At 39.4% G+C, this 18,697-nt stretch overlaps 1 protein-coding gene across 4 annotated transcripts in view; it reads left to right on the forward strand.

The window, feature by feature from the left end:
* The window catches only part of Prdm5 (PR/SET domain 5), a 162,156-nt gene extending 151,580 nt beyond the window's left edge, over nt 1–10,576 (forward strand). For all 4 annotated transcript variants that reach the window (XM_063286722.1, NM_001427515.1, XM_063286721.1 and 1 more), the window contains 2 exons: nt 969–1,073; nt 10,163–10,576. In XM_063286722.1, the coding sequence (XP_063142792.1) occupies nt 969–1,073; nt 10,163–10,327 (270 nt within the window). In that variant the 3' untranslated portion in view covers nt 10,328–10,576. The remainder of the gene's footprint in view (nt 1–968; nt 1,074–10,162) is intronic.
* Nucleotides 10,577–18,697: the final 8,121 nt, after the last annotated feature.

Here is an 18,697-nt window from a genome sequence, read left to right on the forward strand (position 1 = left end):
GAGGACTATGTTCCAGGGACAATGAAGACTTCACAGTTCTCAGCGTACGGGGTGGAACACACATCCTCTACCATCATCTGTGGTCCCCTGCAGCATTCATCCAGGACACTTGTCTACCTGTGCTTGACGAGTGAGGGCTGATGTTTTGCAATGAGGCTGGTTAGGAGTAATGAGAAGTTAGTGGATGAAGGGTACTGGCTCTGGTTCTCTGGGACTACTTGCTAGATCAGGAATTCTCCAGTATGCGCTCTCCTGCTGTTCCTACTCTTCAATAGATTGGAATTCTTTTCAAGGGGAGCATTTGGTGACTAAGAATTCTGGGCACTTTCTCCCTTTTCAGATGCATACTTAAGAACCTATAGGAGAAAAACAAGAAAAGTCTCAATTTAAAAAAAAATTTATATTCAATAAAAAGAACTCTATACCAAGAAGAAAAAAAATGGTAATCAAGGTTAAAATATATCAATTAAAGGTGAATTCTGTTTTTTAAAATTTATCTTCAAATCTGCATTGAAATTTTGGTTCTGAAATATTCAATCTGGAGTCTATAATTGCATCATTTAGCTGAGGGGTTCTCAGCTTTCTTTGGTGACAATACCCAAAATGCCATCGTAAAATTATATGGTTACTATAAGCTAAAAGAAATAATTAAAGCTGGATCACAGCACCCAAGGTATTTGCAGAGGACAGGCTCTGTCTCACTCTAGTCAGTCACTTTCAGCTAGTATATTACAGTGTCCAGAAATGGTGGTCATTGGTATTTCTTATGAGGTGTTGAAACTGATCATCTCACCCTTCGAATTTGCTGCAGCACACTGCACATCTGGAGGAAGGCATCTTCCACCTCAGCAGTCACCTTTCCATGGAGGCTCAGGACTCAGCCAATCAGAAGTCACCTTTCTGTGGAGGCTCAGCACCCAGCCACTAGGTCTCTGAACTTCTTGGTGCTCTCTTCCCTTTGCCTACAGGAGAAGCCCTACCAGTGCTCAGAGTGCAGCAAGGCCTTCAGCCAGAAGCGGGGCCTCGATGAGCACAAGAGGACGCACACAGGAGAAAAGCCTTTTCAGTGTGACGTGAGTTGGGTTCTTTTTTTCTTCCCTGGTATTCTGTGGTAAGCGCTGGGGATGTCTTGCTGCACATGCGTTTGATTTGTGTGTCTGTCAGTGCCTTGTGCTGCCCCATCTCTGGGTTGCATACTCTTTGCATTCATATTCTATTCATTATGGTTTCCTAGCAGCAAATAAATTGTGATTTCCTTCAGGATATCTTCCAGTATCTAATTCCATGGAGCTGTTCTTCCAGGGTGTAAATTTGGGAGAGTTTGAGGCAATTCAGTTAGGCCCAAGTCTTTGACAAGTTAGTGACAGCTGAACCAATAGGATGAATATGACTAAAATATAATGTATGTGTGCCAGAAGTTCTTTTTAAAATTAGAATATAAAACTATATTTAGCAAATCATAGATGTTAAGTAGAAACTGAGTTTTTAGAATATGCATATAAATTCGTTTAGGTTAAACCATGCTACTTAGGACATCTTCTATCTAGGATATTTAAATTGAACTGAAATAAGATGACATTGCTGTTTATACTATTTTTGAAAGGGTAAAGTACTACTCTTCTTGGTAAATTTTAGTAAGAGCATTAATGGAGGGGAATGATTTCATCACCAATGGTTATGGGTTATGTCAGTGGATCAACCCAAATGTTAGAGAAGGCACCAAGATGCTTGTTCTTCACATACACACATGCATGCACCACACGGACATGTGTATATATGAATATATATATGTATATGTATATATATATATGCATGTGTGTATAACAAATAAAAAACAAAATATATTTATATATATTAAAAAAGATTTTCAGTGGAATTTAGTATAAAAAGAAACATTAAAGTTGTGATGTATGAAATAACCCAGTACAACAAATTCATTGTAAGTGCCGAGTTTACTTAAGAACATAATCCATCAGCCTGTTCCAACAGGAAACATGTGGTAAAGGAGTCCCTGTGAAAGAAGATTCACAAACACAGGATGCTTTGCCTGTCTTATGAAGCATCAAGCAGGCTAAAGCAACAGAATATCCTTACTCATAAAATACCTTCCTCTCCAGTACATTATAGGAAATCCCACCTGGAATGAAATAAGTGCATGCACACAGAACATGGTCCTGAGCTGGGGCTAGCTTAGGAATTTCAATTGGTTTGATTCTTTTATAGAGACAGAAGCAATTGAAGTGACTTGATTGTACAACTACACAAATAACCGTTCCAGGCCTGAAGTACTCACTCAGTTGAACATGGGCACTTGGCTTCCCTCATAACTCAACCTATCTCTGACATGCCCAGAATAGTTTTGTTGAGCATTTCCCTGGATGAACTGATCTATGGGGTTACTTTGTAAACTATAATTTAGTAGTCCGTTTTCTTTTCTTTCTACGTCTATCTCATTCGCTCCTAAAATTTCAAAACTCTGCAGTTATCATCCACATTTTAAGTGCCTCCTAAATTTCCCTGCTTATTGGCTCAGAGACCATCACTGCTCCAACTACTTAAACTTAACCTACTCCTCTGTCTTCTCTGTCCCTAGCTAGCTACAGAACTCCCAAATCCATCGCTTCCTCTAAATCCCCATTCCCAATAGCAACTGAATGCCACACCCTCTCTCATCAATTCAGATGTCCAGTGTGTCCCCCTCTGACATGATGATATTTTGAGATGTTTCTAAAAATTGCAAGATTTATTTACTTACTCTGTGCATTTGTATACATGTGTAGACACCTGTGAGTCATTGTGTAGGTGTAGAGGTTAGAAGGCAACCTGTGGGAATATGTTCTGACCTTCCAGAATGTGAGTTCTGTGATGGCTGATCTTGATTATATCTAAAATGAACTAAAATCAAACCAGCCTGGGACACCTGTGAGGGATGTTTCTTCATTAGATTATTTGAGTTGGAAAGACTCACCCTAAATCTGGGCCACCCCTTCTCATGGTAGCTCACGTGACGGGACATGGAAGAAGGAAGCTTTTTGCTTTTGCCTGCTTGCCTGTACTCTTGCTGACAAGTTAACTTTCGTGCAGCTGAAGCATTTCCTTACCTGTACTAGAACCTACTTCTTCAGGATTCCAATCTAGACTGAAAACTAGAAAACAGGCAGCTCTCCAGGACTTCCCTTAACTCTCACACCAAATGACATCTGCTGAGATAGGCAATCCTTGGCCTTTGCATGGGGGACAGCCACTCTTGGACTAAGCTACTGTAATAAATCGTGTGTGTGTGTGTGTGTGTGTGTGTGTGTGTGTGTGTGTGTGTGTGTTTGTCTGTGCATACATTTAGATGCATATAACATATTTGCATAAGCGTAGATATAGAACATAAACATATATACATGTATATATACAAACACATACTATATCTTATATATTTGTTCATTCTATCAATTCTGTTTCTTCGGAGAATTCTGGCTGAGACAGTGCAGAGGATGAAGCTCAGGTCATTAAGCTTTGCAGCAAGTACTGCTGTAGCATCTGACTTGCTCTGAAGTGTTTATGTAACATAAAATTAGCCATTTATAATTTTTTTAGAGTTCGGTGGCATTTAGTACTTTATCCTTGTTGTGAAATCATGTTTATCTGACTTCAAAGTATTTTTCTTTAACCAAAACAGCAACAATAACAAAAACAATTCGTTAGGTTGTTTTCCAACTCCTCTATGCCCTGAAAATCATTCCTCTGCTTTCATTTTCATAGATTTCTTTTCCCATATATTTCATATAAGTGACCTTATACAATAACTGACTTCAGTTTCATTGTGGCATGCATCTGCAGGCTATGCCTTTCTGTGTTACTCCATCAAAACTGCTTATCAATCAGTCCTCTGATGGTGACTTACTTGTTGTTCCTCTTTTCCTGTTTTTATTAATTGGCTGTGGCAAGCATGGACCTACAGAAAATTGTTGGGGTACCTGTTTTCATTTCATGGGGATAGAACATCAGAGTTGTATAGTAATTCCGTGTTTACTCCTTATTGAAAATATTTTTTCCTACAGAGTATTCTAATCAAGGTTTCCCCTCTGTCATGTCTCAGGTCTTTCCCACCTTCCTACTTACCTCATTCTATTCCTTCCTTCTCTCTCTTTCAAAAACAAAGAAGCCAATTAAAAAACAAAAATATAAACCTCACATACAAACACAAAATCCCACAAAATTGAAAAGTGTAGTATATAAGCAAAAGACAAGTAACAAAAATGTCTGAAAAAATTATTAGGACACAAAAAGTCTCCCAAAATATCACTGAGTTCCTTTTGTGTTAGCCTTCGACTGCTGGCTGGGCATGGGACCTCCGCTGAGTATGGTTTGTGTATCCACTTAGCCACTGGAGCTGAACCACGTTATACTCCTGCCAGCACTGTATAAGGATTCTGTTTTTCTCCCGTCCTTGCACACATTTCTTCCTCATTTTGTTTTTCCTTTTTCAAAAGTATAGCCATCCTGTTAAATGTGAAGTATCTCACTTCGGTTTTGACTTTCTCTATTCAGAGTTCTAATGAACTTAAGTGTGTATGTGATTGTTGGCCATTTTTCTGTCTTGGGGAGAAGTGTCTGCTCAAATGCCAATTTTAGAATTATGTGTTTGGGTTTTTTGTTGTTGGGTTGAAAGAATTCTGTATAAAATTGTGGATGTTATTGGGTAGCATACAAGTACTTTACCTCATTTTGTAAGTATTCTTTAGGCCTTTCTGATAACATCCTATGCACGAGGATTTTGATGTAAAGTCCCCTTTATATTTTATCAGGATTTGATGTTATATATAAAATCTGTTGCCCATTCGAAGGTCTCTTTGTGTTTCTCTAACATTGTGTCATTTCAACCCATGTTTAGGTCTTGGATGTATTTTGAATTGATTTTTCATATATCTGTTAGAGAGCCATTCTTTCTCAGACCTTCACCCTCACTTCAATGTTAATTGTGAGTTTTTAATACACACATTTGGTTATGTTGATGAAGTTTTCTAAGGGGCATTTGTTTTCAAACCAACAAACAGTTCTGAATTTTATCAAGTACTTTTTCAATATCCATTTGACCATATTTGTCTTTTTCTTTGGTCTAATAATGTGACATGTCCCTGTTTCTTTTCTTATTTGATCCACCATTGCAACTTTTAAATAACTCCTACTTAGTCATGGCTTAGAATCCACTCAATAGAATTTCATTAAATGTGATTGTTTCATTTGTGTGTAGCATATGTGCGCACACGAGTGCGTGTTTGTGGGTGTTTGCATCTCAATCCATAAATGTTGATTTCTACTTTTCCTTGTTTTTAATATCTTCATTTGACTTTAGTAACAAGGCTATGCTAATTCCAGGTAATACATTTAAAATTGTCCCTTTCCCTGCTGGAAAGAGACATTACTGTAACTCTGAATATTTGGTAGAATTCATCCTTCAGTCCTAGACTTTCAGTAGTAGTAGTAGTAGTAGTAGTAGTAGTAGTAGTAGTAGTAGTATATTTGATTAAATGCCTTCTCTAGATTCCTGTTGCTACCATATGAGCCCTCAGCTGTCTATACACTTGTATGTGTGTCTCTAGACTCCTGATACCACTATCCTCTTCCTCCTGTACCCATCATCTGATGAGATATCAAATCCGTTCACTTTTCTAGTGACTACAGACTCACCATACATGCCCAACCACCATGTTAGTCTCTAGAATGCAGAAGGAGCTTATTTCTCTGTTTTCATCTTTGCTGCTAATACTCTGCTAAGACTTGCCACCCAGAGTCATCTATATGTCCAGGAGTTGCACTTGACTGTCTATAAAATCCTTCAGTCACCATGATCTCATTTAAAAGAGAATCTCCAGGATCTGCACCTTTGCTCTCCTCCCCACTAGCCATGCTCATGGTCCCTCCACCCCCTGGCCTTTCCGGTGTGATCAACAACCATCTAGCTCACTGTGCTCACCAGTGTGTCCTCATAGCCGCTGCTTTCTCTACTTGAACACCTTTCTCTTCAGGTATTGTTTTGTTTTGTTCAGTTTTCTTATTTGTCTGTTGACTAGTTCTTGTTGTTTTGAGACAAGATAATCCTCTGTAGCCCAGGTTGTTCCAGTAGTTTGGAGCAATTCTCTTGCCTCTGCCACAAAGTGCTGGGATCTTGTGCTCCATCCTGCCTGACCCTTGGATCATCCTCATGGCCTGCTCCTCTCCTCCCTTCAGGTCCTGCTCAAATTATTTCCTCTTATATTTTTATCATCTGCCAACCCTCCTGTCATAGTCTCCTCCATGTTCCTTGCATCTACCCAAAATAGTATATATTTCTTTAGTTATTTGTTTTATTGCATTTCATTGTTTGTTTCTTTGTTTATTACAGGAGATGTGCACATTTAAAGGGACTTGTTTCTCTCTTTCTAATATCTGGATCCTAGGGATAAAACTCTTGTTATTAGGTTTGCCAATGTATCCACTGGGCCATCTTGACTGCCTTCATTTACTTTTTTATGTACTTCAGGTCTATGAAAGTAGGAGAGGGTTTTTTTCATTTTTGTTTTTGGGTTGTTTTGTTTTTATTCTTTTTGGGGGGGGTTGGTTGGTTTGTTTTGTTTTTTTTTCATCATTGGTTTCTCTATTTGCAAGCATAGAACTAAACCTCTCATATAAAAAGGATGCTATAAGTATTTTTAAGAATGAATACTTAAATGAGTCTTTAATCCATGTTTAAATCTATCTGAAAAAGGAACATGGACCAGGCCTCTCTGACAGTAGCTTTTGATCTGGTTGCTGACCAAATGCTGTTTCTCTTACTCTGTTAGAATGCTTCAGCAACCTTCTACCCGTTCCACGGTACATTACCATATTTTAGGATTATTCCGACCCATTCCATGATATAGTACCACTCTGTTTTAGGCTTCCCCAGATCCCCAGAGTTCATTTCCAATGTTCAACTTCTTTTCACGTCTCTTTTATAATGACGTCTCAGCTATAACTTATTGAGCATAAACAGTGTTTGCACATCCTCAGTTCCCTGCTTTCATTCTCTTCCTGCAGCCGTGTCCTGCCCTTGGAGATAATTCTCCTCCTCCACTGTCATGTGCTTCCTTCTACATGTCTGTGGCCCCTCTTCTGAATGCTGGCCCCAGTCTCTTGCAGCCATTGAGTGTGCTCATGGCTGTGCCTTTCTTGACACAGAGTTAATGACCCTACGAGTATTTATCCTAGACTGCGGACTGCAGAAATAAACAGTACATCCTTTGTCATTTTGGTACTAAGTCCAGGCTTGATTCCACTCATTAAGTATTTTTAACTGACATTTATCTAGAATTCCCATTCCCACATATGAAAGTACTTAATTGTCAACATCTTGTTTCACTTTATTCTAAAGCAAAATCATTCAACCTTTATCTTAGAATAATATTGAAAAATAAAGCTTTACCACTTTTGGTATTTGAATTGCTACTAAGTCAGGACAGGGTTGGGAATCCCTGGCAGAAGAGAAGAAAAGGAGGTGTCCCTGCTGTGCAGTTTGAACTTTCCCTTGTTTTCACTGTGACTCTAAAAGGTCTGGCGTGGAGCTGATTCTTCCTGAGTATCAGCAGAGACCTTTAATGGCTACACTTAAGCTAATGAATGCAAATCTTTTCACTGCTCTGTAGCCCACTTCAGGAGTGTGACATCAGGTGCTGTCCCAGGCCATCTAGTGCTCTGCTCAGGCGCACATGGAAAGTGCATGTTGGATGGTTCCTGTCTCCTGTCCTGTGTGGATTCTCTAGACATCCTTAGGTCCCTCTGCCATTCCCAGGAACTTCAGCCTCGCGCTCAGCTTCCTTAACATCCTCTCTGGTTGCCATTGCTGGGATTTTCTCATGGAAACTGTGGACATGGACTTATAGTTAGTATCCCTCCCTTCACAACAATGCCAGAATATCTGGAATCTTAATTTACATTATCAAAGTCACTTTTGTTCCTTAAAATGGTAAGAGCAAAACAAAGAAGAGAAAGAGCAGCCAGTTCACATATCTCAGTTTAAAGTGAAAGCCTCCAGTTGAAACCAGGATCTGCCCTGGGGAAGAGGTACAGACTGAGTGCAGATGGCCTGGCTTTAATTCTAGGAATTACTTTCTATTGTTTGGAAATCTGGTTAACCTACACATCCCTGTGAAAATGGGGGTATCTACTCAGAGGTACAGGAGTTCGAACTGAACCAAGCAAAGTTTGGGAATCACTAAGAGGGCATCTGAACAATAATAAAAGCCATGTTTGGCATAAAAGTGACAAGGGAACAAGGTCACACCTCCTCTGTTGTTATAGAGATTATGTAAGGCGTACAATGTTAAATAAATAAACACTGATAAATACCTAATTACCATTATGATAAAGACTGAAAAGGCAAGATACAAAAACCAAGCAGCTCTGAAGGAATAGTTAGGAAAGGATTATCTGTGTTTATGTGTCTCTGTTTATTTATCTATTTAAGCTTAAAAAATGAGGAGTCAGCTATGGGGAGAAGAGCATTTTAGGAGAACAAACAGCATGGTTGGAGCTGATAGGAAGTAAGAAATCCTGGGGAGAGCGGAGTGCAGGGTGACATTGGCTAGAGAACTGAAGGTTTCCACCCCTGAAAGGGACACTACAAGTGGTGTGAGCTCTCTCCTTTGACACTGGGTTCAGAGAAGGGGGCAGAGAAATAGGACATGTAAATGAGAATCATCACATACATATAAAATAATTTGATACTTCTTTCACATGAATGTACATTCCATAAAAACACACTTTAATTTCTTTGAATTATTCATAGTTTTTGAGGTATTTATATTGTTCATAAGAGCCCCTTATACATACACATAATATGTATAGATATAGACAAAGAAATGATAGATATAAATATGTAGATATGCGTATCTTTCTTCCCCTCTTTCTTCTATTATCTATCATCATTTCATTTTTGTAAATTCATATATATTTATGAATTAATGACCTGAGCATTTAAGCTCCTTATGATAGTACAGAGATATATTTAAGAAAAATTCAGTCATTAAAAGTGAACACTGTGGAGGAAAAGTTAAGGCTGCTTTGAGAACACTGAGCAGAGACTAGCACCTGGCAGGCACATCTCGCCAGCCCTCCAATGTCTGTGCCTCAAGTCCTCCTTTGTGGGAGCTCTCTCCTTAGTCTCTGCCTACTTCCAGCCATGTTTAGGTCTGATTCCTTTCTGAGTTTCTTGCCACTGTGACAGTAAATTCTCTCTGCTCCATAAAGGAGAGAGCACAGCTCTCATTTGCCACAGTCACTTCACAAGCCTCATTCAGAGCACCAGCTTCCTTTGGTGTCTCCTTGATCAGTATTTATTATGCTTTTTAAACCTATATTATTGAAGTAGATATTAGTTTCAAATAAAAACACTTTATAAAATGTACATACACACACACACACACACACACACACACACACACAAACTTTGAATTTCACTTGGCTTTCCTCTATGGCTTAAGTTATTATGACTTACTTATATCTTGCTACTGTATACTTTTTATTACCAGGTTGTTTGATGGAGATGTTAAGACAAGGTGCCAGACTTTGAAATAAACTACTTATATGCCTTAGTTAAACAACATTATACAACAAGAAAGAAGGAAATGGAATCCTGGGTAATAAATTTGAGTTGTAATGCTTATAGCATTGTTAACCAGTCACACCACAAGTGCTTTAAACTCTTAAAGCCTTGATAGCCAGTCACATCTCAAGTGGGACTAAATTGAAAACATCGCAGTAAAATATGTCTTGTGTATTTATGCCCTGTGGAGAGATGTCATCTAGGCTGTAAATCACAGCACTTAAGGAGTTGTTATGAACTGTAAATATACTTTATTATGATCAGGAAGGTATGGTCCTAGGAAATTGTTTCTCTGACAGGGTTTAAGTCCAGAGCTGGAGAGAGGAAAGAGTACTTGAGGGTGGTGAAAGCTGCACAATTAAATGCGAGTGATGCTTGAGAACTACAATTAACTTCTTTGTTTGGGTGTGAAATTCCATTTATTCTTAGAGCAGTATTTGTCCTTGGCCCACTATCCCATACTTGATAGATGGAATTATCATAATGTATATTGTGTGTATGACAGAGTGGTTTGACATCATAAATGTGGAGTTTCTGCTTCTTTTCTAGGTATGTGACTTGGCTTTTAGCCTGAAGAAAATGCTCATCCGACACAAGATGACTCACAATCCCAACCGCCCAATGGCAGAGTGCCATTTCTGCCATAAGAAGTTTACAAGGAATGACTACCTCAAAGTGCACATGGACAATATCCATGGTGTAGCTGACAGCTAAGAGTAGCTGTCAAGGAACCAAACCATGTGAAAGAGCTTCTAATCTGAATCCCAGATACTTCTCACCTGATTGGCTTATCAGAAATAGGCAAAAACAATGCACTGGTCTCACAGTGCTTATCTGCCTATCTTTGGAATCTGTAGATGCAAAGAAAAAAATCTTCCCTTTGCCAAAAAGAAATTCAAATAGAAAAAAAAATATACTTTGTAGTTTACAGAATGTTCTGGTTGATTAAAAACTAAATACAGAGTTATGGCTCTTTGTTTTATGAAGTTCATTAACATTGATTGATCCATTAGACCTTTATGTTATTATTCATGAGTGCGGTGCTCACATGCAAACACTGGATATTGCAGCTGGTTCTTACTAATTCAGGTAGAAATCAAGACACCCAGGTACTTCTGTACCTGTAAGATACTAGTAAGACCTGTGTTTAAAAACAGTCTCAAGCATGAAAATATTTGATAAACAGACAAGGATTTCATTCTATTTAACAATTACCTTAAAATACAGAGATATTTGAGAACTAAAGTTTCTATTAAAAATTGCTCATTTTATAGATTTCCGAGAACACACTGTTTTCACAAATCATTCCAATGCTTGTATTCATGCTGTGGAAATTCTTTATATAGTGGACATAAAAATAACTGCTATATTTTATTTTTATCACACTGATCTTTGTTTTAATGTTCATTCCTAGAAATTAGCAATAGTAAACATACACAGCTAGAAATAGAAAGTCATTTCCTGTCACCACATCATTTATGCAGAGATGGCCCTGGTATGAGAATTTCAATGCAGGTCAACAGTTCTCAGAGTCTTGTCTTACTGATGTGATTCTCGTAACACTTTTGAATTATCCTCAATCATCCCATGTAATCAGTAATCCAGAATACAGAAAAAAGTCTTGTCATTAGGCTTCAAATTTGTTTCAGCAAAATTTACTGCCAGATACAATGAGCAAGCCATGATGATATAATAAAATAACGATATCAAAATAGCTGAGAGACCCAAAACAGAAAAATAGGAAGAAACTCAGTTCATGGACCTGTGTGATCTGCACCAGTTTTTGAAGAGAGGCAAGTTAATTAAAAGGAAGTCACTTGGTGGTGAGGCATTAGGGAGAAAAGTTACCCAAGAACTTGGGAATCTTAGTTTAGTATCACAAGAAGCACAAAGATTCTCTACAGCCTTTGAAGATGCTGTGCTTGAGACTTACCTAAGATGACTTTTAAAGAGCCAGACATTGGGAAAACCAGGCTGAAACAGGGCCTTCTGGGCATGATGGGACCACCACAATTATGAACTGCCTGCAGCTGTGGTTGTTGCGCAGGATAGAACAAGGCACGTACTAGCATACAGGGGTAAGAGATCCCCAGCTTCCACTCCTAGCTGAGGAACTACCAACAGTTGATGGCTTCAGAAGCAAGGATAATCACTTTTCTTTAAGAGTGATCCTGGTGGGTCAACTATACTTCAGCAGATGGACCTAAACTGATTTGTAAAAAAAAGAATTAAGCAGCAGCTCTCTGCTCCCAGACCCTGTGGGAAAGAGACCTCACCGCCTGGTCAGGTGGGCACTCCTGAGGCTGCATAAGCTCCCGGAAGGGGCGGCACAGGTCTTCCTGGTTGCTGCCGCCGCAAAGAGCCCGTGAGCAGCACCCCGCGAGCGAACTTGAGCCTCGGGACCACAGGTAAGACCAACTTTTCTGCTGCAAGAAAGCTGCCTGGTAAACTCAAGACACAGGCCCACAGGAACAGCTGAAGACCTGTAGAGAGGAAAAACTGCACGCCGGAAAGCAGAACACTCTGTCCCCAGAACTGACTGAAAGAGAGGAAAACAGGTCTACAGCACTCCTGACACACAGGCTTATAGGACAGTCTAGCCACTGTCAGAAATAGCAGAACAAAGTAACACTAGAGATAATCTGATGGCGAGAGGCAAGCGCAGGAACCCAAGCAACAGAAACCAAGACTACATGGCATCATCGGAGCCCAATTCTCCCACCAAAACAAACATGGAATATCCAAACACACCAGAAAAGCAAGATCTAGTTTCAAAATCATATTTGATCATGATGCTGGAGGACTTCAAGAAAGACGTGAAGAACACCCTTAGGGAAACACAGGAAAACATTAATAAACAAGTAGAAGCCTACAGAGAGGAATCGCAAAAATCCCTGAAAGAATCGCAAAAATCCCTGAAAGAATTCCAGGAAACCACACTCAAACAGTTGAAGGAATTAAAAATGGAAATAGAAGCAATCAAGAAAGAACACATGGAAACAACCCTGGATATAGAAAACCAAAAGAAGAGACAAGGAGCTGTAGATACAAGCTTCACCAACAGAATACAAGAGATGGAAGAGAGAATCTCAGGAGCAGAAGATTCCATAGAAATCATTGACTCAACTGTCAAAGATAATGTAAAGCGGAAAAAGCTACTGGTCCAAAACATACAGGAAATCCAGGACTCAATGAGAAGATCAAACCTAAGGATAATAGGTATAGAAGAGAGAGAAGACTCCCAGCTCAAAGGACCAGTAAATATCTTCAACAAAATCATAGAAGAAAACTTCCCTAACCTAAAAAAAAGAGATACCCATAGACATACAAGAAGCCTACAGAACTCCAAATAGATTGGTCCAAAAAGAAACACCTCCCGTCACATAATTGTCAAAACGCCAAACGCACAAAATAAAGAAAGAATATTAAAAGCAGTAAGGGAAAAAGGTCAAGTAACATATAAAGGCAGACCTATCAGAATCACACCAGACTTCTCGCCAGAAACTGTGAAGGCCAGAAGATCCTGGACTGATGCCATACAGACCCTAAGAGAACACAAATGCCAGCCCAGGTTACTGTATCCAGCAAAACTCTCAATTAACATTGATGGAGAAACCAAGATATTCCATGACAAAACCAAATTTACACAATATCTTTCTACAAATCCAGCACTACAAAGGATAATAAAGGGTAAAGCCCAACATAAGGAGGCAAGCTATACCCTAGAAGAAGCAAGAAACTAATCGTCTTGGCAACAAAACAAAGAGAATGAAAGCACACAAACATAACCCCACATCCAAATATGAATATAACGGGAAGCAATAATCACTATTCCTTAATATCTCTCAATATCAATGGCCTCAACTCCCCAATAAAAAGACATAGATTAACAAACTGGATACGCAACGAGGACCCTGCATTCTGCTGCCTACAGGAAACACACCTCAGAGACAAAGACAGACACTACCTCAGAGTGAAAGGCTGGAAAACAACTTTCCAAGCAAATGGTCAGAAGAAGCAAGCTAGAGTAGCCATTCTAATATCAAATAAAATCAATTTCCAACTAAAAGTCATCAAAAAAGATAAGGAAGGACACTTCATATTCATCAAAGGAAAAATCCACCAAGATGAACTCTCAATCCTAAATATCTATGCCCCAAATACAAGGGCACCTACATATGTAAAAGAAACCTTACTAAAGCTCAAAACACACATTGCACCTCACACAATAATAGTGGGAGATTTCAACACCCCACTCTCATCAATGGACAGATCATGGAAACAGAAATTAAACAGTGATGTCGACAGACTAAGAGAAGTCATGAGCCAAATGGACTTAACGGATATTTATGGAACATTCTATCCTAAAGCAAAAGGATATACCTTCTTCTCAGCTCCTCATGGTACTTTCTCCAAAATTGACCATATAGTTAGTCAAAAAACGGGCCTCAACAGGTACAGAAAGATAGAAATAATCCCATGCGTGCTATCGGACCACCACGGCCTAAAACTGGTCTTCAATAACAATAAGGGAAGAATGCCCACATATACGTGGAAATTGAACAATGCTCTACTCAGTGATAACCTGGTCAAGGAAGAAATAAAGAAAGAAATTAAAAACTTTTTAGAATTTAATGAAAATGAAGGTACAACATACCCAAACTTATGGGACACAATGAAAGCTGTGCTAAGAGGAAAACTCATAGCGCTGAGTGCCTGCAGAAAGAAACAGGAAAGAGCATATGTCAGCAGCTTGACAGCACACCTAAAAGCTCTAGAACAAAAAGAAGCAAATACACCCAGGAGGAGTAGAAGGCAGGAAATAATCAAACTCAGAGCTGAAATCAACGAAGTAGAAACAAAAAGTACCATACAAACAATCAACAGAACCAAAAGTTGGTTTTTTGAGAAAATCAACAAGATAGATAAACCCTTAGCCAGACTAACGAGAGGACACAGAGAGTGTGTCCAAATTAACAATATCAGAAATGAAAAGGGAGACATAACTACAGATTCAGAGGAAATTCAAAAAATCATCAGATCTTACTATAAAAACCTATATTTAACAAAACTTGAAAATCTTCAGGAAGTGGACAATTTCCTAGACAGATACCAGGTATCGAAGTTAAATCAGGAACAGATAAACCAGTTAAACAACCCCATAACTCCTAAGGAAATAGAAGCAGTCATTAAAGGTCTCCCAACCAAAAAGAGCCCAGGTCCAGACGGGTTTAGTGCAGAATTCTATCAAACCTTCATAGAAGACCTCATACCAATATTATCCAAACTATTCCACAAAATTGAAACAGATGGATCACTACCGAATACCTTCTACGAAGCCACAATTACTCTTATACCTAAACCACACAAAGACACAACAAAGAAAGAGAACTTCAGACCAATTTCCCTTATGAATATCGACGCAAAAATACTCAACAAAATTCTGGCAAACCGAATTCAAGAGCACATCAAAACAATCATCCACCATGATCAAGTAGGCTTCATCCCAGGCATGCAGGGATGGTTTAATATACGAAAAACCATCAACGTGATCCATTATATAAACAAACTGAAAGAACAGAACCACATGATCATTTCATTAGATGCTGAGAAAGCATTTGACAAAATTCAACACCCCTTCATGATAAAAGTCCTGGAAAGAATAGGAATTCAAGGCCCATACCTAAACATAGTAAAAGACATATACAGCAAACCAGTTGCTAACATTAAACTAAATGGAGAGAAACTTGAAGCAATCCCACTAAAATCAGGGACTAGACAAGGCTGCCCACTCTCTCCCTACTTATTCAATATAGTTCTTGAAGTTCTAGCCAGAGCAATCAGACAACAAAAGGAGATCAAGGGGATACAGATCGGAAAAGAAGAGGTCAAAATATCACTATTTGTAGACGATATGATAGTATATTTAAGTGATCCTAAAAGTTCCACCAGAGAACTACTAAAGCTGATAAACAACTTCAGCAAAGTGGCTGGGTATAAAATTAACTCAAATAAGTCAGTTGCCTTCCTCTATACAAAAGAGAAACAAGCCGAGAAAGAAATTAGGGAAACGACACCCTTCATAATAGACCCAAATAATATAAAGTATCTCGGTGTGACTTGAACCAAGCAAGTAAAAGATCTGTACAATAAGAACTTCAAGACACTGAGGAAAGAAATTGAAGAAGACCTCAGAAGATGGAAAGATCTCCCATGCTCATGGATTGGCAGGATTAATTTAGTAAAAATGGCCATTTTACCAAAAGCAATCTACAGATTCAATGCAATCCCCATCAAAATACCAATCCAATTCTTCAAAGAGTTAGACAGAACAATTTGCAAATTCATCTGGAATAACAAAAAACCCAGGATAGCTAAAGCTATCCTCAACAATAAAAGGACTTCAGGGGGAATCACTATCCCTGAACTCAAGCAGTATTACAGAGCAATAGTGATAAAAACTGCATGGTATTGGTACAGAGACAGACAGATAGACCAATGGAATAGAATTGAAGACCCAGAAATGAACCCACACACCTATGGTCACTTGATTTTTGACAAAGGAGCCAAAACCATCCAATGGAAAAAAGATAGCATTTTCAGCAAATGGTGCTGGTTCAACTGGAGGGCAACATGTAGAAGAATGTAGATCGATCCATGCTTATCACCCTGTACAAAGCTTAAGTCCAAGTGGATCAAGGACCTCCACATCAAACCAGACACACTCAAACTAATAGAAGAAAAACTAGGGAAGCATCTGGAACACATGGGCACTGGAAAAAATTTCCTGAACAAAACACCAATGGCTTTTGCTCTAAGATCAAGAATCGACAAATGGGATCTCATAAAACTGCAAAGCTTCTGTAAGGCAAAGGACACTGTGGTTAGGACAAAATGGCAACCAACAGATTGGGAAAAGATCTTTACCAATCCTACAACAGATAGAGGCCTTATATCCAAAATATACAAAGAACTCAAGAAGTTAGACCGCAGGGAAACAAATAACCCTATTAAAAAATGGGGTTCAGAGCTAAACAAGAATTCACAGCTGAGGAATGCCGAATGGCTTAGAAACACCTAAAGAAATGTTCAACATCTTTAGTCATAAGGGAAATGCAAATCAAAACAACCCTGAGATTTCACCTCACACCAGTGCGATTGGCTAAGATCAAAAACTCAGGTGACAGCAGATGCTGGCGAGGATGTGGAGAAAGAGGAACGCTCCTCCATTGTTGGTGGGATTGCAGACTGGTAAAACCATTCTGGAAATCAGTCTGGAGGTTCCTCAGAAAATTGGACATTGAACTGCCTGAGGATCCAGCTATACCTCTCTTGGGCATATACCCAAAAGATGCCTCAACATATAAAAGAGACACGTGCTCCACTATGTTCATCGCAGCCTTATTTAGAATAGCCAGAAAATGGAAAGAACCCAGATGCCCTTCAACAGAGGAATGGATACAGAAAATGTGGTACATCTACACAATGGAATATTACTCAGCTATCAAAAACAACGAGTTTATGAAATTCGTAGGCAAATGGTTGGAACTGGAAAATATCATCCTGAGTGAGCTAACCCAATCACAGAAAGACATACATGGTATGCACTCATTGATAAGTGGCTATTAGCCCAAATGCTTGAATTACCCTAGATCCCTAGAATAAACGAAACTCAAGACGGATGATCAAAATGTGAATGCTTCACTCCTTCTTTAAATGAGGAAAAAGAATACCCTTGGCAGGGAAGGGAGAGGCAAAGATTAAAACAGAGACTGAAGGAACACCCATTCAGAGCCTGCCCCACATGTGGCCCATACATATACAGCCACCCAATTAGACAAGATGGATGAAGCAAAGAAGTGCAGACAGACAGGAGCCGGATGTAGATCGCTCCTGAGAGACACAGCCAGAATACAGCAAATACAGAGGTGAATGCCAGCAGCAAACCACTGAACTGAGAATAGGTCCCCCGTTGAAGGAATCAGAGAAAGAACTGGAAGAGCTTGAAGGGGCTCAAGACCCCATATGTACAACAATGTCAAGCAACCAGAACTTCCAGGGACTAAGCCACTACCTAAAGACTATACATGGACTGACCCTGGACTCTGACCCCATAGGTAGCAATGAATATCCTAGTAAGAGCACCAGTGGAAGGGGAAGCCCTGGGTCCTGCTAAGACTGAACCCCCAGTGAACTAGACTATGGGGGGAGGGCGGCAGTGGGGGGAGGGTTGGGAGGGGAACACCCATAAGGAAGGGGAGGGGGAGGGGGATGTTTGCCCGGAAACCGGGAAAGGGAATAACACTCGAAATGTATATAAGAAATACTCAAGTTAATTAAAAAAAAAAGAATTAAAATGATGATATTAAGTTCAAAAGGGGTGGGGAGGTAAGCAGTACTTCTGGGAGACAGAAGAACAGGATGAAAACATTCTGTAAATTTTCAAAGATTTAAAGTATACTAACATAGATGCAGAGAGATTAGATATGTCCTGGAATCATAATTTAGCTGAGAGTCGCCTTATCTGGCATCAGTGGGATGGGAGCCCCCTGGTCCTCTGGTGACTCGGTGCTCCAGCGTAGGAAATGCTAGGGCAGTGAGTAGGGAGTCAGTGGGGTGGAGGAGCAACCTCATAGAAGTAAGGGTAGTGGATAGAGGGTTTGCAGAGGGGAAACCCGGAAGGGGAATAACATTTGAAATGTAAATAAATAAAATGACCAATAAAAAAGGAAACTACCTAGATATGGCTATCTACTATTTCCTACCTGAAAATAGAGACTATATTTTGTGAAATGTCTAGTCTTGTTTTTCACTATGTTGTTTGTTTCAACAGTATACACTTAGATCTGACATATTTCCTATGTGACCAACGTGTTCAATATCACGTAAGAGCAGCTCTCAGTCAGACCTGTGTGATGGTTTAAAATGACTGCTTGTCCTTAAGATGCTCCTTTCCCTGTATGAGATGTTGCTCCTGATTATGGTATAGGTGTGAAACTGGGAAGGAGACCAAGCACCAGTTTGGTGTGATCTCACAGTCATGATCATAATTCACAGGGCTGCTTGGGTGTTGTCATGCTGCTG

The sequence above is a fragment of the Rattus norvegicus genome, chromosome 4 (assembly GCF_036323735.1).
Source record: "Rattus norvegicus strain BN/NHsdMcwi chromosome 4, GRCr8, whole genome shotgun sequence".
Taxonomy (NCBI): Eukaryota; Metazoa; Chordata; class Mammalia; order Rodentia; family Muridae; genus Rattus; species Rattus norvegicus.